Source organism: Xenopus tropicalis, chromosome 3 (assembly GCF_000004195.4).
Source record: "Xenopus tropicalis strain Nigerian chromosome 3, UCB_Xtro_10.0, whole genome shotgun sequence".
Classification (NCBI taxonomy): Eukaryota; Metazoa; Chordata; class Amphibia; order Anura; family Pipidae; genus Xenopus; species Xenopus tropicalis.
In genome coordinates, this window is record NC_030679.2 from 140,562,080 (window position 1) to 140,587,709 (window position 25,630).

Genomic DNA, 25,630 nt, shown 5'->3' on the forward strand with positions numbered 1-25,630 from the left:
GTCATGTGAGAGATGGAACGAGTGGAGCTGCTCCTTCTGCCTCTGCTGCTGCTCGGTGCTGCGGGGAGACTGAAACAGGCGGAGGGCTGCGGAGAACAGGCGAGCATTCTGGGAAGGGAGGGCTGTTTAATTGGATAGGGATATATGCTTGGGCTGTAGGGTCTCATAGGGGCCGTTTGGGATGACCAACTGCAACTGTGCTTGATCTGCAGCTCCCAGCATTCCCTGCACAGCCAAAGAGAGTTGTAGTTCAACAGAACTAGGGGTGCTGGCTGGGGTTCCCAGGGTATATACATGGGGCCCTTTTGGGTGTTGTTTTTGTTCCTTGTTATAGGAATGAATCCCACAACAGAACTAGGGGTGCTGGCTGGGGTTCCCAGGGTATATACATGGGGCCCTTTTGGGTGTTGTTTTTGTTCCTTGTTATAGGAATGAATCCCACAACAGAACTAGGGGTGCTGGCTGGGGTTCCCAGGGTATATACATGGGGCCCTTTTGGGTGTTGTTTTTGCTCCTTGTTATAGGAATGAATCCCACAACAGAACTAGGGGTGCTGGCTGGGGTTCCCAGGGTATATACATGGGGCCCTTTTGGGTGTTGTTTTTGTTCCTTGTTATAGGAATGAATCCCACAACAGAACTAGGGGTGCTGGCTGGGGTTCCCAGGGTATATACATGGGGCCCTTTTGGGTGTTGTTTTTGTTCCTTGTTATAGGAATGAATCCCACAACAGAACTAGGGGTGCTGGCTGGGGTTCCCAGGGTATATACATGGGGCCCTTTTGGGTGTTGTTTTTGTTCCTTGTTATAGGAATGAATCACACAACAGAACTAGGGGTGCTGACTGGGGTTCCCAGGGTATATACATGGGGCCCTTTTGGGTGTTGTTTTTGTTCCTAGGAACTAATCACACACAATGGGGAGAAAGAGCTTACAATCGAAGTGTTATTAAATCCCGCTCTGGGCTAATGAAAGGGGTAGATGAAAAAATGACCATAGCTTCTCCTGGAATGGGGGTGCTGGGAGTTGAAGTGTGCCCCCTATGGCATATTAACTCTGAGGGGGATAAAAATGGCGACACACAGTGATACGTGATTATAGGTCACCGGTGACTGGGCTGTATTAGGTAGAACCTGGGTACAAAATACACTGGAAACAGTGATATCTATACTGGCTGTAAGAGCTGCTGTGGTGGTTACATTTAGGGTGAAGGCACACTGGGCTACTAGTAGCAGCTACTTTTTCAGGGCTACTAAACGCCAGAAAATCCCCTGCCATAGACAATACTGAGAATTGCCTCTGCTAAAACACACATAGAAACAATTATCAGTAAATGATCAGCATTGTCTTTCTTAGTAGCCATTACAAGTAACTGCTACTAGTAGCTCTCTGTGTGTCTTTACACACAGTAGAGGAAGTGCATACCGATAAGGGTGAAGACACACTGGGCTACTAGTAGCTACTTTTTGAAGGCTACTAAATGCCAAAAAATCCCCTGCCATAGACAGTACTGAGAATTGCCTCTGCTAAAACACACATAGAAACAATTATCAGTAAATAATCAGCATTGTCTATCTTAGTAGCCGTGACAAGTAGCTGCTACTAGTAGCTCTGTGTGTCTTAGAAACAGAAGAGAAAGTGCAGGCAGATAAGTGTGAGTTTTACTTCACACATTGGCCTTACTGTGCATATGGGGCCATGTAATGCATGTTGCACCGGGTCTGATAACCAGCAAACTGACTTCTGCTACATTGATTCACACAATTATAAATAACATTAAAAAAAAAGTTGAAATGAAATCGATGTGTGATAAATGTATATTGGCAAGTGGCTCAGCAGAGTGACACTTTCATTAGGGGAAAAAAAGACACACACAGAGAAATAGAGCTCACATTGCGATGTGCCCCAACAGTAGGGTGTTGCCCACCAATAGCTCTTCCCTTAATCAGATTTAGAAAAGTGGATGCTGTATGTTTAATTATAACACAGCGCACAGTATTCTTTCAGTGTAATTCAGTTGAAAGGATACTGTCATGGGAAAATGTGTTTTTTTTTTTTTCAAAACTCATCAGTTAATAGAGCTTCTCCATTGTAATCTGCATTGTAATCTGTTTTTCCCATGGGGCTAGCCATATTCTTCATTTCCCATGGTGCCACGGCCATGTGACCTGTGTTCTGATAAACTTTAGTCTCACTTTACTGCTGCGCTGCAAGCTGGAGTGATACCCCCCCACCCTCCCAGCAGCCGATCAGCAGAACAATGGGAAGGGAGCAAGATAGCAGCTCCCAGTAGGTATCAGAATAGCACTCAATAGTAAGAAATCCAAGTCCGGCTTGGGACTCCTCCAGTTACATGGGAGTAGGAGAAACAATAGGTTAGCTGAAAGCAGTTCTAATGTGTAGCGCTGGCTGAAAGCTCAGACTCAGGCACACTTTACTGCTGCGCTGCAAGTTGGAGTAATATCCCCCCCCCCCCTCACCCCCAGCAGCCGATTAGCAGAACAATGGGAAGGGAGCAAGATAGCAGCTCCCAGTAGGTATCAGAATAGCACTCAATAGTAAGAAATCCAAGTCCGGCTTGGGACTCCTCCAGTTACATGGGAGTAGGAGAAACAATAGGTTAGCTGAAAGCAATTCTAATGTGTAGCACTGGCTGAAAGCTCAGACTCAGGCACAAGGCACTGAGATGGCGCCTACACACCAATATTACAGCTACAAATACATTTGTTGGTTCAAGAATAAAAGTTTAAATAGTAGATAAACAGTGTAATTTAGAAATAAAAAGTACCCCATAAAAATCATGACAGTATCCCTTTAAACTGATTTTCCATGGTAGGTGGCTGATCCGAATGGGTTAATTGCACTACAGGGCTGGAGTCGCACTGATTGTGACCCTTGGACCTAATGGGGCGAGAGCATAAAGAGATTGCTGTAGATGGCCCTTATTAAAAATGTTTAATCTCATTTTCTCAGCTCTTCTGCTCCGGAAAGAGCGGTTACCCGGTGTCATTTCCTTGCCTTTCTAAGCTTTCTTATCTCCATCTCACTGCTAGTTCATCCTGTTACAGCATATATATATATGATATACACACAATATATAATTTTTTTTGTCTGTCTGATTTCATAATGAAACTAGATCTTCCGAGCAGAACCTGTGATGCGCAGAATAGGGAAGTAGATACTCATCTTGCTGTATATCTTTCCTTAATCAGCTGAGTGTGTGGGGCGGGGGGGGACAGACTCTGCAGCTGCTGGGGGGGGGGGTTGGGGGTGGGGGGGGCAGTAGGTATATGAGGTCCTGGGGGGCACTGACTGAGGAAACAATGCCTTATTCTATGGTTTCTGTTCTTCTATTAATAAGGATAACGTTTAGGGGGGCCCCCGAATGTGTTTTTGCTGTGGAGCCCAGTGACTTTTAGTTACCCCACTGCAATGAGGGTTCGGTATTGGGTGAAGTTATTGCATCATTGGTAGTTTCAATTAGTAAAGAGCATTAATGGAGAGAAAAGCTGGCCATACACTATGGGGCAAATTTATCAAAATGGGAGTTGAGAGCTTACTACATAAACACTCACCCACGTTCTATTCATTCTTATGGGATTTATAGAAGCTTGTTTATCAGTGGGTGAAAAGTTAGAACTCGCCATTTGATAAATACTTTTAAAAATCCATAGGAACAAACAGAACGTGGGTGAGTTTTTATGTATTATGTATCTAAACTCACATTTTGATAAACCTGCCCCTATAAGATGCGCTTTTATATGTTTTTACCGATATGCTCACCTATCAGAGTAATGTGTTTGTTTGGCCTTTGGGACCCGCGGTAATGAGGTCAGCATCAATGAGCCAATGCAGTCCCCAACCCAACAGGAAAATCAAAGCTGGCTGATCAACATCTGGTCAATTTTAGGCCAGATATGGTATGGTAGGCCAGTCAGGGGTGCGGATAAGCTGCCAAACCAGTCTGATGGGCCAAATTGGCAGCTTAAATGTGCCTAATGTATGGCCCCCTTAAGAGTAGTCTCATTGCTAGGTGCCATGTGTGCTGGTTTCTGATACATAATGGCCTGAAGATGTTGATTGTGGGCAATGCTGGAATTTACTGATCCACTGGCTCAGGACCAAGAGCTACCTTTTGCACACCCCTGGGTTACAGGCCTGGGGCCCGCTCCATGTACAGTGTTGTGAAAAACTATTTGCCCCCTTCCTGATTTCTTATTCTTTTGCATGTTTGTCACACAAAATGTTTCTGCTCATCAAACACATTTAACTATTAGTCAAAGATAACACAAGTAAACACAAAATGCAGTTTTTAAATGAGGGTTTTTATTATTTAGGGAGAAAAAAAATCCAAACCTACATGGCCCTGTGTGAAAAAGTAATTGCCCCCTGAACCTAATAACTGGTTGGGCCACCCTAAGCAGCAATAAATGCAATCAAGCGTTTGCGATAACTTGCAACGAGTCTTTTACAGCGCTCTGGAGGAATTTTGGCCCACTCATCTTTGCAGAATTGTTGTAATTCTTCTTTATTTGAGGGTTTTCTAGCATGAACCGCCTTTTTAAGGTCATGCCACAACATCTCAATAGGATTCAGGTCAGGACTTTGACTAGGCCACTCCAAAGTCTTCATTTTGTTTTTCTTCAGCCATTCAGAGGTGGATTTGCTGGTGTGTTTTGGGTCATTGTCCTGCTGCAGCACCCAAGATCGCTTCAGCTTGAGTTGACGAACAGATGGCCGGACATTCTCCTTCAGGATTTTTTGGTAGACAGTAGAATTCATGGTTCCATCTATCACAGCAAGCCTTCCAGGTCCTGAAGCAGCAAAACAACCCCAGACCATCACACTACCACCACCATATTTTACTGTTGGTATGATGTTCTTTTTCTGAAATGCTGTGTTACTTTTACGCCAGATGTAACGGGACACGCACCTTCCAAAAAGTTCAACTTTTGTCTCGTCGGTCCACAAGGTATTTTCCCAAAAGTCTTGGCAATCATTGAGATGTTTTTTAGCAAAATTGAGACGAGCCATAATGTTCTTTTTGCTTAAAAGTGGTTTGCGCCTTGGAAATCTGCCATGCAGGCCATTTTTGCCCAGTCTCTTTCTTATGGTGGAGTTGTGAACACTGACCTTAATTGAGGCAAGTGAGGCCTGCAGTTCTTTAGATGTTGTCCTGGGGTCTTTTGTGGCCTCTCGGATGAGTTGTCTCTGCGCTCTTGGGGTAATTTTGGTCGGCCGGCCACTCCTGGGAAGGTTCACCACTGTTCCATGTTTTTGCCATTTGTGGATAATGGCTCTCACTGTGGTTCGCTGGAGTCCCAAAGCTTTAGAAATGGCTTTATAACCTTTACCAGACTGATAGATCTCAATTACTTTTGTTCTCATTTGTTCCTGAATTTCTTTGGATCTTGGCATGATGTGTAGCTTTTGAGGTGCTTTTGGTCTACTTCTCTGTGTCAGGTAGCTCCTATTTAAGTGATTTCTTGATTGAAACAGGTGTGGCAGTAATCAGGCCTGGGGGTGACTACAGAAATTGAACTCAGGTGTGATAAACCACAGTTAAGTTATTTTTTAACAAGGGGGGCAATCACTTTTTCACACAGGGCCATGTAGATTTGGAGTTTTTATTCTCCCTTAATAACGTAAACCTTTATTTAAAAACTGCATTTTGTGTTCAATTATGTTATCTTTGACTAATAGTTAAATGTGTTTGATGATCAGAAACATTTTGTGTGACAAACATGCAAAAGAATAAGAAATCAGGAAGGGGGCAAATAGTTTTTCACACCACTGTATACACAGGCAGAACCAGATGCAAGCAAATAGCTGCAGTCCATGTGATCTTTAAGGAAGTGGTAGAATTAATTAATTTTATTTCATAGTGAGAATGATTTTTCTTTAAAAAACATTCTTTAAACATGTCTTTAAAGTAACAGGATTCTAAGTTTGCCCATAGCCTCTAACACCATAAAACTATGGCAGCATTGGGATTCCCTCGTACTAAGCACAATTCAGCAGGAACAGCCCCCTAAGTTTGCTCATAGCCTGTACAAAGAGATACCATAAAACTATGGCAGCATAGGGATTCCCCTGTATTTAGCACAATTCAGCAGGAACAGCCCCCTAAGTTTGCTCATAGCCTGTACAGAGAGATACCATAAAACTATGGCAGCATAGGGATTCCCCTGTACTAAGCACAATTCAGCAGGAACAGCCCCCTAAGTTTGCTCATAGCCTGTACAGAGAGATACCATAAAACTATGGCAGCATAGGGATTCCCCTGTACTAAGCACAATTCAGCAGGAACAGCCCCCTAAGTTTGCTCATAGCCTGTACAAAGAGATACCATAAAACTATGGCAGCATAGGGATTCCCCTGTATTTAGCACAATTCAGCAGGAACAGCCCCCTAAGTTTGCTCATAGCCTGTACAGAGAGATACCATAAAACTATGGCAGCATAGGGATTCCCCTGTACTAAGCACAATTCAGCAGGAACAGCCCCCTAAGTTTGCTCATAGCCTGTACAAAGAGATACCATAAAACTATGGCACATAGGGATTCCCCTGTATTTAGCACAATTCAGCAGGAACAGCCCCCTAAGTTTGCTCATAGCCTGTACAGAGAGATACCATAAAACTATGGCAGCATAGGGATTCCCCTGTACTAAGCACAATTCAGCAGGAACAGCCCCCTAAGTTTGCCCATAGCCTGTACAGAGAGATACCATAACACTATGGCAGCATTGTAAGTCTGGGTTACAAGCCATTTGTATTGAGTAATGTGCCCTTCTGTCTTTTCCTGCCACCTTTAGAGCTGCCCTCAAGCCCCCGATGGCTTTCTGAATGTGCATCTCATCCCTCACACTCACAATGACGTGGGCTGGCTGAAGACTGTGGATCAGTATTACTATGGAGGTGAGATCAGCAGTAACTGTACCGCTACATACAGTCTCACTGACTTATTACCGTATATACTCGATTATAAGCCAATCCGAATATAAGCCGAACTACCTAATTTTACCTAAGAAAACTGGAAAAACTTATTGACTCGAGTATAAGCCTAGGGTGGGAAATGCAGCAGCTACTGCTAAGTTTCGGTAATCAAAATAAATACCAATAAAATTACATTAATTGAGGCATCAGTGGTGTGTATATTTGTAAATATTTATTTCAAAGAGAAACAGTAAACTAGCTCTGTAAGTGGAGAAGAGGGTCAACTAAAACAACAGGCACTGGAGGGTCTGGTTGTGGGTGGTCTAATTTGCACACAAAGGACAGAGGGTGCTAGTCTGGAGGGTCCCATGGCACCCGACTCGAATATGCTGAAAAACTAGGCTTATACTCGAGTATATACAGTACTCTAACTCAGTGCTGTCCAACTTCTGTGGTACCGAGGGCCGGAATTTTTCCGGCCTCCGTGGTGGAGGGCCAATAATGGAAGCTAGTTTTGACCACTCCCCTTTTTAAAACCACACCCACTTGAAACCACACCCATGTTTTCGCATGACCATAGCCATATTAATGGTGGTAGTACAGCAAATACCTGCCATACTCTGCCTGCCCTACCCTGCCTGTGTGTGCCATACTCTGCCTTCCCTACCCTGTCTGTGTGTGCCATACTCTGCCTGCCCTACCCTGCCTGTGTGTGCCATACTCTGCCTGCCCTACCCTGCCTGTGTGTGCTATACTCTGCTTGTCCTATGCTGCCTGTGTGTGCTATACTCTGCCTGCCCTACCCTGCCTGTGTGTGCCATACTCTGCCTGCCCTACCCTGCCTGTGTGTGCCATACTCTGCCTGCCCTACCCTGCCTGTGTGTGCCATACTCTGCTTGTCCTATGCTGCCTGTGTGTATGGCACATACAGGCAGCATAGGGCAAGCAGAGTATGGCACACAGGCAGCCTACAGTGATGCAATGCTGGCACTGCTCCTACAGTCTGCACAATAAGTATATATTAAAAACATTTTAATTGCAGTACCACCTCAGTATATGTTCTTTTTGTAGTGTGCAGGGTTTATTTGTGGGTTTCTACTGCTCCTGAGGTGTGAACAGGTGAACAATGGGGGGTGAATACAGCCTGAGCCTGAGGTGTGAACGCTGCAGAGGTAGAACAATGCAGGGATTAAAAGGTGTGAATACCACAGGGGATTACATTTTTAAACAATACAGCCTGATTACAGCCTGAATCTGAGGTGTTAACCATGCAGGGGGCCAGTACTGATACCATTTAAAGCTTACACAAAGGTAAGCCATCAAAGCAGCCAGACAGGTGGGGGGCCACACAGAGGGGGGCCGCCAGTTGGACAGCACTGCTCTAACTGAATGCGTCTCTATGGGGTATAAGGCTGGGTAGGCAGGGATACTGACACCCCGGAACTGGGCACATTCTGTGATGTCAGAACATGCTATGGGGGTGCTCTGGGGCAGAATGTACACCAACCTAATATATATATATATATAAAAAACTGTATCTTGCAGCCCATAATGACATCCAGCATGCTGGGGTGCAGTACATCCTGGACTCGGTGGTTTCGCAGCTCCTCCATGACCCCAGTAAACGGTTTATTTACGTGGAATCTGCGTTCTTCTGGCGCTGGTGGAAGCAGCAGGATGAGCTGGTGAGGAGAGACGTTACCCGCCTTGTAGAAGAGGGTGAGTACAGCAGTTGTGCCCATAATGACCTGTCTGAGCGCCCCCAGATCTTTGGCTCTCAGTCCCAAATTGTAACGTGTCGATATGGTTCTGTCATTATTATTACCTGACCCTTTAATACGCAACTTTCAGGGCGCTTGGAGTTTATAAATGGGGGCTGGTCTATGAACGATGAAGCCGCCACACACTACAGTTCCATTATCGACCAGATGACCCTAGGGTTGCAGTTCTTGAAGTCCACGTTTGGGGATTGTGGCAGGCCACGCGTGGCTTGGCATATTGATCCCTTTGGCCACTCCAGGGAGCAGGCCTTGCTGTTTGCACAGGTAAGGAAATAATTCCCCCTCCCTGTATTGTATCTGTGTCCCTCTGTATATTAGAGTGTAAGCTCTGCAGGGCAGGATTCCCTTCTCCCAATGGTTCCCTCTCCCTGTATTGTATCTGTGTCCCTCTGTATATTAGAGTGTAAGCTCTGCAGGGCAGGATTCCCTTCTCCCAATGGTTCCCTCTCCCTGTATTGTATCTGTGTCCCTCTGTATATTAGAGTGTAAGCTCTGCAGGGCAGGATTCCCTTCTCCCAATGGTTCCCTCTCCCTGTATTGTATCTGTGTCCCTCTGTATATTAGAGTGTAAGCTCTGCAGGGCAGGATTCCCTTCTCCCAATGGTTCCCTCTCCCTGTATTGTATCTGTGTCCCTCTGTATATTAGAGTGTAAGCTCTGCAGGGCAGGATTCCTTTCTCCCAATGGTTCCCTCTCCCTGTATTGTATCTGTGTCACTCTGTATATTAGAGTGTAAGCTCTGCAGGGCAGGATTCCCTTCCCCCAATGGTTCCCTCTCCCTGTATTGTATCTGTGTCACTCTGTATATTAGAGTGTAAGCTCTGCAGGGCAGGATTCCTTTCTCCCAATGGTTCCCTCTCCCTGTATTGTATCTGTGTCCCTCTGTATATTAGAGTGTAAGCTCTGCAGGGCAGGATTCCCTTCTCCCAATGGTTCCCTCTCCCTGTATTGTATCTGTGTCCCTCTGTATATTAGAGTGTAAGCTCTGCAGGGCAGGATTCCTTTCTCCCAATGGTTCCCTCTCCCTGTATTGTATCTGTGCCACTCTGTATATTAGAGGATTCCCTTCTCCTAGTGATATCTGTGATATATTTTTGCCTCTGTGCATAACAGTCTAAGCTTTATCTTTCAGATGGGCTACGATGGCTTCTTTTTTGGCCGATTGGATTATCAAGACAAGGCCAACAGAGAGAAGACCAAGCAGATGGAGATGCTATGGAGAGCAAGTGATGACATTTCCCCGCCCTATGCTGACCTGTTCACCGGTCAGTGTATGAATTCTCTGTGCCATACAAAGTATAATAAGCAACACATTTTTAGTTCCAGCCAGTTGGTCATTTACAACCTTATATCGCACCAGCAATTTATTCCAGCTGCTCTTACAGTAATGAAACCCCCTCCTAATCTGATGGTGAAACCTCCTTTCCTCCAGTCCCATACTTATGATCTAATGAGATTGTTTGGTTTACCTTACCCTTTGTGTTGTTGGTTGATTGAAACGGATTCTCGTTCTGCTTTTGGTTCCAATATAGGGGTCCTGCCCAATGGCTACAACCCTCCTGATGGCTTTTGTTGGGATCAGCTCTGTGACGATACACCAATTATTGATGATCCATCTGTAGAAGATTATAATGCAGACGTTATTGTGCAGAAATTTCTTAAGGCAGCCACACAGCAGGTTTGTTACTGAGCATGGGGTACCCGGGTTCCCCACTCAAGGGCTCACCACCCAGCCACCGCTGCTCCCCACTCCTGCTCCGCCCCCAGCCACTGCTACTGCTACGGGTGTATACATTGGACATACAGAATTACATACAAAGCAACCAATAACCGATAAAAGAAGTAAAGAAGGCCATGCCCAAAAGAGCTTACAATCTATAACAGGAACGGTTTGAGACACAAGGTGTAGGAATGCCTGTTAGTTCCACAGTGGAATGCGTGACACCGGGGGTGGCTGAATTGCAGGGCCCAGTAGGGTTAGTTCTGGTGGACCAGTCTGATCCTGCTTGTATGTGGTATATACAGTCCTGGTGTAGCAGGGTGTCTACGGCTTTTCTACCACACACACTGTACTGGGGCTACAACACGCACTGTACTGGGGCTACAACACGCACTGTACTGGGGCTACAACACGCACTGTACTGGGGCTACAACACGCACTGTACTGGGGCTACAACACGCACTGTACTGGGGCTACAACACGCACTGTACTGGGGCTACAACACACGCACTGTACTGGGGCTACAACACACGCACTGTACTGGGGCTACAACACACGCACTGTACTGGGGCTACAACACACGCACTGTACTGGGGCTACAACACACGCACTGTACTGGGGCTACAACACACGCACTGTACTGGGGCTACAACACACGCACTGTACTGGGGCTACCACACGCACTGTACTGGGGCTACAACACACGCACTGTACTGGGGCTACAACACACGCACTGTACTGGGGCTACCACACGCACTGTACTGGGGCTACCACACGCACTGTACTGGGGCTGTACTGGGGCTACTACACGCACTGTACTTGAAGAAATCATTTTGTTTGTTTCCTCCTAGGCACAGAAGTACCTCTCCAGTCATATTGTCATGACAATGGGCTCTGATTTTCAGTATGAAAATGCCATTATGTGGTTCAAGAACATGGACAGGCTGATTAAAAACGTAAACATGCAGGTAAGGGGTCCCATTTATTTTCTGTGATTCATATCTTAAAGAGTTGATTTATCTTTTATAGGGAGAAAGAAAATGCAATATAAGTTTATATAAAAATCAATATATAACATTTCTGTACCATTTCTGCAAGATGTAGAGACTGCTGTTCTGAGACCATTGCAATTGGTCTTCATTTTTTATTATTTGTAATTGTTGAATTATTTAGCTATTTGTTTAGCAGCTCTCTAGTTTTGAATTTAATCAGCTATCTGGTCACTAAGGACCAAACTGTCCTAGCAACCAGGGAGTGGGTTGAATGTGAGACTGGGATATGAATAGTAGAGGGGCTGAATAGAGTAATAAAAAGCTACAATAACAATAAAACTGTAGCTTCACAGAGCAATTGTTTTTTGCTGCCGGGGTCAGTGACCCCCTATTTGCTGGAGAGAGTCAGAGGATTAAGGCAAATTAATAAAAAACTATTATCACTGCTTGGTTGCAAATTTGTCTCAGAATATTACTGTCATTAATACTAAAATACATGTAGGGATGTATTTATTAACATTGGAGACAAACATTCACCGGTGATGCTACCCACGGCAACCAATAATATCTTTGCTTCTAACCTGTAGGTGATCCTTCAAATCTAATTGCTGTGTGGTTGCTATGGGCAACATCACTGGTCAGATTTGTCTCTAATGTTAATAAATACTCCTATTAAGGCGGCCATACACCTTACAATTACGATCTTTGGGAAGATCGTTCCCACCACTGACGTTCAGAGCTGAATTGTCAGATATGGAGGTAAAACAATAGGTATTCTACCTACACCTGAAGATTCAGCCCTAAACGCAGATTTTGCTTGGGCGTGTTTAACGCTCTAACCACCCTAACATTCTATCATTTCTCAAAGACTATAGTGTTGAATATTTAAACCTCCTTGGTGCGTTATTGGGTATTTACTGTGAGATGGAACAATCTGTTCCCCCCCCCCCCATATTCCTTTTGTGTCACATTATACACCGGGGGCCATTAATACGATCAGCCCACGCGCTTCCAACAGCATCATCGCTATCAGTGTTGCGTCTATTGGTTTCATGTTCCTTAGCTGGGATTTCTTTGCTGCCGTATTGAATGGCCGGGCATCTGTTCCCAGTAATCCCTTAGGACGGGGCCCCAGGAAGTGGCCTATTAGAGGCTTAGTGAATGGCCGTCATTATGAGGTTTCCAAGATCATTTTATTGAAGGTCGGCTGAAACCTTTATTCCCTCTCTGTATCCAGCAGATGCCCCACATTAGCCAAGGGCACCCAGTCTTATCATTCATAAGTTCTTTCTTTACAATGGAAATAGATAAACCTGGTCTGTTTAACCCATAAGGGCAAAGACACACACAGATACTTAGTAGCAGCTACTTGTCACGGCTACTAAACACCAAAAAATCCCCTGCTATAGACAATACTGAGAACTGCCTCTGCTACCCATAGAGACGGTTATCAGTAAAAGATCAGCATTGTCTATATTAGGGGTGAAGACACACAGAACTACTAGTAGTAGCTACTTTTTCAGGGCTACTAAACTCCAGAAAATCCCCTGCCATAGACAATACTGAGAATTGCCTCTGCTAAAACACATGTAGAGATAGTTATCAGTAAATGATCAGCATTGTCTATCTTAGTAGCCATGACAAGTAGCTGCTTCTAGTAGCTCTGTGTGTCTTCACCCTTTGTAGCCACAACAAATAGCATCTACTAGTAGCTTTGTGTGTGTCTTCACCTTAAACATTTCCTGCATCTGAATGGGAATTCACACTTTGGTTTTGCTTTTTCTTTTGCCAGCAAATTAACGGCAGCAAAGTGAACGTCTTCTATTCCACCCCGAGCTGTTACCTGCAGTCGCTGCACAGAGCCAACCTCACCTGGTGAGACCGAAGGAGTCATGTGACCTTATATGTGTTTTATACATAATATTTGGTTGCCTTCCTTTTATGGAAAGTGGATTGTGTGTCCCTTTCCTGAGCTTGTACTTAGCCATGTTCAGGCCCGGATCTGTAGGTTCTGGCAAATGCCAGATTGGCTGCTGTAAGGTGCCATTCATGCTGGAAAAAAGGAGAAAAGGCAACGGTTACATAGCAGATTCCCATTGTATTCTACAGAGCTTATCTGTTACCTGCTATGTTATCTGTGCCTTTTCTATTTCTTTCCACCTTGAATGGCTGCCCCCGGGCTACACAGTAGCTTTGTTTATATATAAACTATAGTAATGTCTCTGAGGCAAACACCCCAGCTGTACCAGTGCAGGAATGGCTGCCCCCGGGGCTACACAGCGGGGTATTTATATAAACTATAGTAGGGTTTCTGTAGCAAACACCCCAGCTGTACCAGTGCAGGAACGGCTGCCCCCGGGGCTACACAGCGGGGTATTTATATAAACTATAGTAGGGTTTCTGTAGCAAACACCCCAGCTGTACCAGTGCAGGAATGGCTGCCCCCGGGGCTACACAGCGGGGTATTTATATAAACTATAGTAGGGTTTCTGTAGCAAACACCCCAGCTTTACCAGTGCAGGAATGGCTGCCCCCGGGGCTACACAGCGGGGTATTTATATAAACTATAGTAGGGTTTCTGTAGCAAACACCCCAGCTGTACCAGTGCAGGAATGGCTGCCCCCGGGGCTACACAGCGGGGTATTTATATAAACTATAGTAGGGTTTCTGTAGCAAACACCCCAGCTGTACCGGTGCAGGAATGGCTGCCCCCGGGGCTACACAGCAGGGTATTTATATAAACTATAGTAGGGTTTCTGTAGCAAACACCCCAGCTGTACCAGTGCAGGAATGGCTGCCCCCGGGGCTACACAGCGGGGTATTTATATAAACTATAGTAGGATTTCTGTAGCAAACACACAACTTTTACAGTGCAGGACAGCAGTACATTATATTACATAAATTAACTGAAAACCTGTTGTTAATGTATATTGAAAAGCGGCCCCAGAGCTACACTTGTGAGGCAGAATCATATATTTTATTTGGGTGGAGTTACCCTTTAAAACCCCACAGGATGTGCTCGTTATCTGACCACACAGATGCTCACTGCACATTTATTTATCTCTCACACAAAGGCCAATGAAGATGGATGATTTTTTCCCATATGCTGACGGCCCCCACATGTTCTGGACAGGATATTTCACCAGCCGCCCGGCCTTTAAAGGGTACGAAAGGCTGAGCAACAACTTCCTTCAAGTGAGTGACACCTTGTAATGCTGGCAGATTAAATAAAAATGATCTCATAGAAAGGTCTCTGTGGGATCATTCCTAGTACTTTATAAATCTCTTTTAATTGGACCTCTCATCCTCAGCTACCATTATATCTCCCAGGTCTGCAATCAGATGGAGGCTTTATCAGGACTGGAAGCAAGAAATGGACCCTACGGACAAAGTAGCAGTACTGTTATGAGTGAGTACGTAATTAACTCTAAGATTTGTATCTCTTTATAGAATAAAGTTAAACATAATGTTTCCAAATCCCTGAGCACCTTATTATCCAGTAACCCCGCCCCTGAGCGCCTTATTGCCCCTGTAACTCCTTATTCCAGTAACCCCGCCCCTGAGCGCCTTATTGCCCCTGTAACTCCTTATTCCAGTAACCCCGCCCCTGAGTGCCTTATTGCCCCTGTAACTCCTTATTCCAGTAACCCCGCCCCTGAGTGCCTTATTGTCCCTGTAACTCCTTATTCCAGTAACCCCGCCCCTGAGTGCCTTATTGTCCCTGTAACTCCTTATTCCAGTAACCCCGCCCCTGAGTGCCTTATTGTCCCTGTAACTCCTTATTCCTGTAACCCCGCCCCTGAGTGCCTTATTGTCCCTGTAACTCCTTATTCCAGTAACCCCGCCCCTGAGTGCCTTATTGTCCCTGTAACTCCTTATTCCAGTAACCCCGCCCCTGAGTGCCTTATTGTCCCTGTAACTCCTTATTCCTGTAACCCCGCCCCTGAGTGCCTTATTGTCCCTGTAACTCCTTATTCCTGTAACCCCGCCCCTGAGTGCCTTATTGTCCCTGTAACTCCTTATTCCAGTAACCCCGCCCCCGAGTGCCTTATTGTCCCTGTAACTCCTTATTCCAGTAACCCCGCCCCTGAGCGCCTTATTGCCCCTGTAACTCCTTATTCCAGTAACCCCGCCCCTGAGTGCCTTATTGCCCCTGTAACTCCTTATTCCAGTAACCCCGCCCCTGAGTGCCTTATTGTCCCTGTAACTCCTTATTCCAGTAACCCCGCCCCTGAGCGCCTTATTGCCCCTGTAACTCCTTATTCCAGTAACCCCGCCCCTGAGTGCCTTATTGTCCCTGTAACTCCTTATTCCGGTAACCCCGCCCCTGAGTGCCTTATTGCCCCTGTAACTCCTTATTCCAGTAACCCCGCCCCTGAGTGCCTTATTGTCCCTGTAACTCCTTATTCCAGTAACCCCGCCCCTGAGGGCTTTATTGTCCCTGTAATGCCTTATTCCAGTAACCCCGCCCCTTAGCGTCCTGACCGTGCTTCCTGTGGCATCTCCTCAGTGCTGACTGTCTCCTTTCAGGACGAGCAATGGGTGTAGCGCAGCATCACGACGCTGTGACTGGAACGGCGAAACAGCACGTGAATAATGACTACTCCCTGCGCCTGTCTGAGGGGTGGGACAGCTGCCAGGTACCGCCTGTTTTACTTATACAGTACTGATGCAGTATTGGGTCCGCTGGGTACTTCAGTACTAGTAACCCATAGTAACTGACCAACAGGCAGCATATAGGAGTCTACTGATTTTTCTAAAACCCGTCTCTCCCAATTCTGCTGCTGCTACAGGTGGTGATCAGCAACTCTCTGTCCAGCCTGACTGGGACCAAGGAAAACTTTGCCTTCTGCAATCTGCTTAATATCAGTGTGTGTCATGTGACGGAGACAGCCAATAACGTAAGTGGAGAGATAAAGCGACAATAATCGACTGCCATATTAACATGGTTGCCGAACCAGACAACACGCACCGTGCCTTACTGATAAGTTTGAATTGATGTCGTGCAAAGATACTCACACACAAACACACACACAGTGCTTGTGAAAATTCTTACACATGTGCACTCACTATATTTGCAGTTGGAGTTTGTATAGTCCACAGACCAATTGCGTATCGCCTCAAAACATCAGTGTCTACATAAAAGAGGTTATTTAACCTTACATGGACTATTAGTATGATATAGAGAGTGATAGTCTGAGACAATTTGCAATTGGTCTTTTTTTATTTGTGGTTTTTAGAATTTTTTAGCCTTTTGTTTATCAGCTCTCCAGTTCAGAACTTCAGCAGCTGTCTTGTTGCTAGGGTCCGGATTAGCCTAGCAACCAGCCAGTGGTTTGAATATGAGACTAGAATATGTATAGGAAAGGTGAGTTATAGAAAGATAAGTAATGTAACACGACTATACAATTGTAGCCTCACAGAGCAATAGTTTATGGGTTGTTGGGGTCAGTGACCCCCATTTGAAAGCTGCAAAGAGTTAGAAGAAGAAGGCAAATAATTCAAGAACTATTAAAAATAAAGTTAAGAAATGGCCATATAAAATACTAAAGATTAATTTAAAGGTGACCAACCCCTTTCACAGTTAACTATAATTTTAACTTCCCCTTTAATACTTTCCCGGTCTTTCTGACTTTTCATAGAAAAGGCACATGTACCCTCTGTTCTTACTACACCGTCTTTCTCTCCTGTTGCTCAGTTCAAAGTGTACCTGTACAACCCCCTTGGGCGCAGCGTCACATGGACTGTTCGGCTTCCTGTTAATGGCCACGCTTACAAAGTTATCGGCCCCAATGATGAAACTGTACCCAGTGAGGTGAGTAAAGCAATGTCACTAATAGGAAACCTTGTGAATTAAAGGGCTGGTTGCTGTGGGATATTACACTAAGTGATTTTCGCACACTGCTACACTGGCTCAGAAGTCAATATTGCTTCCTTGCAGCACTAGGGTCCCAGGTTCGATTCCAGCAAGGGCGCTACCTGCAAGGCTTCCTCCCACGCTTCCGATAAATACAGGCAGGTTAATTGGCTCCTGATAAAACTGATCATAGTGAGTGAAGGTGATACAGAATTAGAGTGTAAAGGTCCCCATACATGGCCGATTCTAGCTGCCAATATGGGTCCCTTAGAGCTTAGACCAATTCGGCAGCTTATCGGCCCATGTATGGGCACTACCAATGGGCCTGCCTGACCGATATCTGGCCTGAAATCATCCAGATCTCGATCGGGCAGCTTAGAAAATCTAGTCGGATCAGGGACCGCATCGGCTCGTTAATGCAGTCCCTGGACCAACTTTTCCTATACCCGTCGTTATAATTCGATCGTTTGCCCCCAGGGCCAAACGATCGAATTATCCTGGATTCTCCCGATATCGCCCACCTGTAGGTGGGGATATCGGGAGAAGATCCGCTCGCTTGGCGACATCTTAAGCTCCACTGTCACCTTAAGCTCCACTGTGACAGGGACTGCTGTATAATCTCTGTACGGCATTGACAAATATGTCAGCACTACATAAATTAGGAATAATTATACTACTACTGTAAAAGGCCACTAGAATATCTTAATACTCTGTAAAGCATGTTTCTTGCCTTGTTACACCCTACAGGAAGGGAAGTGTAAATCGATGGTGGTGTGTTTGTCCCAGTGCACCTACCAATGTATGGTATCAGTGGTTCTGCATTATCAGGGTGCTCATCCTATCTCCCTATGCATAGTGCTATATAAATCAACACTGTTTGTTTTCATCTCACTTTGATTTGTAAGCTATGCCTTAGTAACAGGATCGGCGTTTGGCTCTATATATTTATCTTGCCACAGGCAATAACTTGCTCCTGGCCCTTAGCAGTTATAGCAAATGGTGTCTGCTCAGGTCAATGCAGTCCCTTTGCAGCTATAATAAAGCTATAGAAATATGAATGCTGTGCTAATGGGAATCCATCTTTTAATAAGGGTTTCTTTTCTATAGGTAGTAGATGTGTCTGACTTCACAAAGGCACTGCGTTTCCAACAAGGGGGAGCTGAAAGAGAGCTAATATTCCAGGGTCAGATACCAGCCGTGGGGTTCAGCAGCTTTACAGTAGGGAAACTGTCCCTGCCAGACCGCTTTGTCATCAAGGGCAAAAGAGGCAAAAAGCAACCGGATAAAATCCAAAACCAGGTTTGTTCTTATGTAGTTGCATACATTCTTATAGTCCTTATTGTCCCCGTAACTCCTTATTCCAGTAACCCCGCCCCTGAGTGCCTTATTGTCCCTGTAACTCCTTATTCCAGTAACCCCGCCCCTGAGTGCCTTATTGCCCCTGTAACTCCTTATTCCGGTAACCCCGCCCCTGAGTGCCTTATTGTCCCTGTAACTCCTTATTCCGGTAACCCCGCCCGAGTGCCTTATTGTCCCTGTAACTCCTTATTCCAGTAACCCCGCCCCTGAGTGCCTTATTGCCCCTGTAACTCCTTATTCCAGTAACCCCGCCCCTGAGTGCCTTATTGTCCCTGTAACTCCTTATTCCAGTAACCCCGCCCCTGAGTGCCTTATTGCCCCTGTAACTCCTTATTCCAGTAACCCCGCCCCTGAGCGCCTTATTGTCCCTGTAACTCCTTATTCCGGTAACCCCGCCCCTGAGTGCCTTATTGTCCCTGTAACTCCTTATTCCAGTAACCCCGCCCCTGAGTGCCTTATTGTCCCTGTAACTCCTTATTCCAGTAACCCCGCCCCTGAGTGCCTTATTGTCCCTGTAACTCCTTATTCCAGTAACCCCGCCCCTGAGCGCCTTATTGTCCCTGTAACTCCTTATTCCAGTAACCCCGCCCCTGAGTGCCTTATTGTCCCTGTAACTCCTTATTCCAGTAACCCCGCCCCTGAGCGCCTTATTGCCCCTGTAACTCCTTATTCCAGTAACCCCGCCCCTGAGTGCCTTATTGTCCCTGTAACTCCTTATTCCAGTAACCCCACCCCTGAGTGCCTTATTGTCCCTGTAACTCCTTATTCCAGTAACCCCGCCCCTGAGTGCCTTATTGTCCCTGTAACTCCTTATTCCAGTAACCCTGCCCCTGAGTGCCTTATTGTCCCTGTAACTCCTTATTCCAGTAACCCCGCCCCTGAGCACCTTATTGCCCCTGTAACTCCTTATTCCAGTAACCCCGCCCCTGAGTGCCTTATTGTCCCTGTAACTCCTTATTCCAGTAACCCCGCCCCTGAGTGCCTTATTGTCCCTGTAACTCCTTATTCCAGTAACCCCGCCCCTGTGTGCCTTATTGTCCCTGTAACTCCTTATTCCAGTAACCCCGCCCCTGAGTGCCTTATTGTCCCCACTAACTCCTCATAACCGGGCCTGTTGTTATTTAATTCCTATACAGATTCTTTTCTCTCTATTTCTTAGTATTATAGGGTTGACTTTGACCCAGAAACAGGATTGATCAGTGGAATTCACAACCTGGAAAAAAAGATCTCCTTGCCCCTAAAACAGAGTTTTTACTGGTAAGAATAATATATAATAAATGCTATAAATAGGGGTTTCTCCCTGTTTATTCTGTTTAATACATGTATTGTAAGACATAGAGGCATGGGTTAATCTACAGAGTGATATTTATATATAATGATTCATATAAACAGAAGCTACTGTACTGGTTAATGTGATGCATGATGGGTAAGTGGGTGGGATCTATATATGGTACGATATTTATATAGCACAAGGCAGTTTAGCGTTTACCCTTTACTCCATTAGGTATAATGCCAGCGTTGGGAATGAGGAGAGTTCCCAGCCGTCGGGCGCTTATATCTTCAGGCCAAACAACTCAGACTCCGTGCCTGTGTCACAACATGTCCGCAGTTACCTAGTGCAGGTGAGATGGAGACATCAAATCCTCTTTATAGATAATGAAATTTTCCTTCTTCTTGGTACATTATTATTTACTCCCTAGTGCATCTATCCCTGCCCTGTCACAACTGCCCTGTACCTACTACTACTTTAATTCAGGGGTCTGCCCCCATATCTGCCCTTATTAAAGATGGCCCCCAACTTTAACTCTCCCTTTTGCTTTTGCAGAATTCCCTGGTGCAGGAAGTGCATCAGAACTTCTCTTCCTGGTGTTCTCAAGTTGTCCGCCTGTACAGGGATCAGAGATACATTGAGCTGGAGTGGACAGTTGGCCCCGTTCCCATTGGGTGAGTTGTACTGGGTGTAACAGGAAGGGTCCGTCTCTAATGGTTTGTACCTCTCTCACTGACTGCCCTTCTGTTATGGCAGAGACGAGTGGGGGAAGGAAGTGATCAGTTTGATTGAGACTAATCTGAAGACCGATGGAGTTTTCTATACGGACTCCAACGGCAGACAGATCCTGAAAAGAAGGTAGGAACTTCAGTCACTCTTAAATGGGAGGGACACCCTGCAGTGGGAGGGACAGACTCCGTGTCCCATAGCTCCCTCCTGTCTGTGTCACTGTATCACCCTGCAGTGGGAGGCGCAGACTCTGTGTCCCATAGCTCCCTCCTGTCTGTGTCACTGTATCACCCTGCAGTGGGAGGGGCAGACTCCATGTCCCATAGCTCCCTCCTGTCTGTGTCACTGTATCACCCTGCAGTGGGAGGGGCAGACTCCGTGTCCCATAGCCCCCTCCTGTCTGTGTCACTGTATCACCCTGCAGTGGGAGGGACAGACTCCATGTCCCATAGCCCCCTCCTGTCTGTGTCACTGTATCACCCTGCAGTGGGAGGGGCAGACTCCGTGTCCCATAGCCCCCTCCTGTCTGTGTCACTGTATCACCCTGCAGTGGGAGGGGCAGACTCAGTGTCCCATAGCTCCCTCCTGTCTGTGTCACTGTATCACCCTGCAGTGGGAGGGACAGACTCCATGTCCCATAGCTCCCTCCTGTCTGTGTCACTGTATCACCCTGCAGTGGGAGGGGCAGACTCCATGTCTCCAATCAGTATTTACCGTATCTTTTTAACTACAGGAGGGATTCACGTGAAACGTGGAAACTTAACCAAACAGAGCCTATTGCTGGGAATTACTATCCTGTGAACAGCCGGATTTATATAAAGGTGAGGATATAGGTCCTACTAGAATGTGAAGAATCCATTATTGATGACCCCCCCCCGAAGAGTAAACCAAGGAATCACATAGGGGAAATTCCCTATAGTGTGTGTGCATGAGAAATGCAGTGGGTTAAAGGACAATTCAACCCAAAATATAATATTTTGCCTAATAAAAAAATCTTAGCAACTTTGCAATATACATTCATTACAATTGTCACATATCTGTCTCTCTCTCTCTCTGCAGGGTAAAAACACTCAGGTCACAGTCCTTACAGACAGATCGCAGGGTGGATCCAGCATCCGAGATGGTTCCCTAGAGCTAATGGTGAGTAAGTTGGTAAGGTATAGCTATAGCCGGGCCAAAATGGCCTCTGTGGGTGGAGCTCTGTGCCAACCCGGATTTCCATTATGTGCTCAGTTGCTTGAACCGTCCCACTGTGCATCACTGCCCGGTTTGGCACTCCGTTTCATGCCGTAATGCTTCTCCCATCAGGTTCACCGGCGCCTTCTGCGTGATGATTACCGTGGAGTTGGGGAGCCGCTGCTTGAGAATGGGCTTCTTGGGGAGGGGATAGTGGTGAGGGGGAGGCATTTACTGCTCCTGGATCATGCTGACGAAGCAGCCGATACACACAGGACCCTCGCCCTGCAGCAATATATGTCCCCACAAGTTGTTCTCTCCTCTGGAGATGGGATTCCCTACAGCCAAAGTGGAACCCCCAAGAGAAAGGTAAGTAGCCTGGGCCTGAATGCGACTAAGACAAAAGGTTTCCTTAAAAAATGTTCCCACTAGGTCTATAGGATGGCCACATACTGACCAACATGGGTTTACCTGTCTGGCCTGCAGTTTTATATTTGATCAAAAGCACTTGAACCATCCTTGTATCGCCCCACAGCCAGGGCCATGTTTCGGGTGGCTATATACGGAAAATCACAGCTAAGTCCAGCAACAGAGCTTGGGGAGAATCCCCTGTTCTAGGTGATTGCCTCATAAGAAAACGATCAATTAGGACCCCACTTTTGCTGCCCGATGTGAGGATGTAAATCCAGCTCTGCCCACAGCCCTTTGTGACTAGCACTGGTATATATAGAGCATTTACCCGGGGCCCAAAGCAGCAAAGGGACCTATTAAGTGGAACTCAAAACTACATGGCAATTGATGGATAAATTAATAATACATTGCAGGGCTGTCTAACACTACAGCTCTGACTAATGTAATTGTTTGGCTTTCACCAGGGGACCCCCTCTTCTGTCACTCCATGATCACTGTAAGAGAGGGCTATACCCCTGTGTTGTATGCACCACTGTATAAAACATTCTTGGTCTCTTTTAGTTCTCAGCACTAAATGGAGAGCTGCCCCAGAATGGCCACCTACTCACATTTGCCATGCATGCCGCTGATAAGATCCTACTGAGACTGGAACACCCATTCCAGAGCCAGGAGAGCAAGAACAATTCTCAGCCAATCACCATCAACCTAAATGTAAGTGCCACCCTCACGCTCCCACAAACCATCTCTCTCCCTCCTCCAAAGTAAAGCCGGCCATACATGTGCCCATAGAAGTTGCCGACAGTTTGAGTTAGCAGCTTATTGGCCTGTGTATGGGGCACCCCGACAAACCTGTCTGATCAAACATTGGCCAGATATCGATCAGGCAGGTTTAAAAATCCCATCTGGCCAAGGAGCGCATTGGCGCACTGATGTCCAACGGCCTGCATCCTGTAACTGTGATCTGGATGTTCAGCCCGAGGGCCAAATGATTGGATATATTCAATATCACCCACCTGTTGCCTTCTCATAGGCCGAACTTGCCCAGCCCTACATAACTCACACAGGCAATTCTCTCTGCTCCTTACAGACACTGTTTTCCTCCGTCTCTCTGTCTAACTTTGAAGAAACCACACTAGGTGCAAATATGGAAAAGAGCCGGCTGAAGCGGCTACAGTGGAGAACCAGAACAGGTACTGAGTGATGCAAACTCTTAGTCTCCACTTTTATGTGTCATAAGGTTGCCAGGGTCACCAACACTAGCAACAAAGGAGAGATTTTAAAGGGGCTGTTGATGTATGATGTAAAGAATAATATTCTGAGACAATTTGCAGCTGGTCTTCATTTTGTATTATTTGTAGTTTTCGAATTATTTCAATAATTGTTCAGCAACTCTCCAGTTATAACTGCTATCTGGTTGCTAGGGTCCAAATGACCTTAGCAACCAGGGAGTGGTTTGAATGAGAGACTGATATATAAATAGGAGAGGGACTGAAGAGAAAAAAAGTTATAAAAAAATAAAGAGAACTATAAAACTGGAGCCTCACAGAGCAATAGGTTTTTGGCTGCCGGGGTCATTGACCCCCATTTGAAAGCTACTAAGTCTGGAGATGAAGGCAATAAATTAAAAAATACATAAATAATGAAGACCAGTTTGAAAGTTGCTTAGATTTGTTCATTCTATAACATACTAAATGTTAAATGTTAAAGGTGAAAGAGAGTGAAAGAGAAACCTTAGCCACTAGATCTCCACCAAAATAAGACATGATGGGTTTCGCTTAAGTCCTTGTTGCAGGACTGTATGTTTGGTCTGTGCTGCCCTAGGGCCCTCCCTTTGGCAGCTGGGATATGGGCAGTGGGGTTGCCATACTGCTAATGTGCCAAGAGACGAGGTCCCACCCCTTTCTGGATTTTTTTCTGACTATCTATATGCAGGATCAGGGGGTACACCAGTCAGAGGTCCCAAGAGATGTAAAGGTGCTGTTCATTGGTCTCAGCGAGAGTGGGTGGGGTTATTGCAGATTATGGGCAGGGTTTGACCTGAATAGGCAGATCAGGGGTGCAGTCATTTGCGTACAGGACACAGTGGGTTAATAGTTAGGGCCCTGCTGACTTTGTGGCATGGGGCCCCGTGATTACTTACAGCAGGGGTCATGTTAACTTTTTAATGGCTGCTCCTGGGGGATTAGTACATTTTATATAAAACCATAGAAATAAGGTGGGTATGCCCAGTGGCACTGAGCTGGGGGTGCAAGGCTCTCCCGTTAGGGACTGAGTTATGCAGAGTTTGTGAAAAAAAGTATCTTTTTATTTATTTATTTATTTATTTTTCTTTGCCCAGGGTCCCCCCTACAGATGGACTCTCCCCGTGCCCCCGTTGTGGACCCGTCCAACATCACTCTCTCCCCTATGGAGATCCGCACATTCCTGGCTAACGTACGGTACAAGGCTGCCCTGCATGGCCGGTAACAAGACTTGGGGGGCCCTGCCATGGGGCACAGGGAACCCCACTTTAAACAGCTGCCTTTGCCCCTTGCCTTATTTTTGTGTCTCTCTCACTGCTCCTTTCTTGATGCACAGATTTGGTTTAAAAGAAATCAATAAACACTTTTTTTAAAAACGAGGAAAGCGAGCCCTGTTTCATACACAGCAGCCTGCGCATAGAGATGTGGGCGGGGCTAATCAGACCAGGAAACACATCATACAGGAAATGGGTGCCCTTGGAATGATGGGGGCAACTAAAAAGGACCAAGAGCTGAGTGAGCACATTGGACAGAAAAAGGGAGGTCCTTCTGAAGTTCTCATTGGCTGGTGTCCATCCTTGCCCCGAGAATGGGGCTTTACAGTCAAAACCATCACATGGCCATCTTTACACAAGGAAGCCATACAAAATATTTTCCTTAAACCTCACCTAGTTGGTATAATTTGCCCTTTAATGTATAAAAAAAAAAAAAAAAAATCTCTGCATTATGAGTGACCCACCCAAGGCAGAGAGTGGGGGTTTCCTACATACGCTAAAAGATTTTATTAGGGTCCCCCCCTTTTACAGAATATAGATCAGCCAGGAACTCGCTCACTGAAGTTAAAAAAAAATTGCCAGTTCTGAGCAACTTTTCAATTGGTCTTCATGACTTTTTATTTTTAAAGTTTTTGAATTGTGCCGCCTTCTGACTTTCTCCAACTTTCAAATGGGGGTCACTGACCCCCAGCAGCCAAAAGAACACTATTACTATTTTATTGTTACTTTTTTATAATTTATTTTTCTATTCAAGTCCTCTCCTATAAATATATTAGTCTCTTATAGAAACCACTACCTGGTTGCTAAGGTAATTTGAACCCTAGCAACCAGATAACTGCTGAAATGAAGGGGTTGCTGAACAAAGTAAAAAATAAAAAATGAAGACC

General features: G+C 45.7%; 1 protein-coding gene across 1 annotated transcript; it reads left to right on the forward strand.

The window, feature by feature from the left end:
* man2b1 (mannosidase, alpha, class 2B, member 1) lies at positions 1-24,848 on the forward strand. The gene is given in 24 exon segments (NM_001079001.1): positions 1-99; positions 6,814-6,916; positions 8,480-8,653; positions 8,786-8,979; positions 9,847-9,979; positions 10,247-10,392; positions 11,286-11,402; positions 13,219-13,301; positions 14,501-14,621; positions 14,757-14,835; positions 15,957-16,066; positions 16,220-16,327; positions 17,125-17,241; positions 18,391-18,582; positions 19,802-19,899; positions 20,147-20,264; positions 20,468-20,586; positions 20,669-20,770; positions 21,375-21,462; positions 21,701-21,781; positions 21,950-22,186; positions 22,790-22,939; positions 23,316-23,418; positions 24,567-24,848. Coding segments are annotated over 24 exon segments (2,988 nt in total). The 5' UTR covers positions 1-12; the 3' UTR covers positions 24,695-24,848.
* Positions 24,849-25,630: the final 782 nt, after the last annotated feature.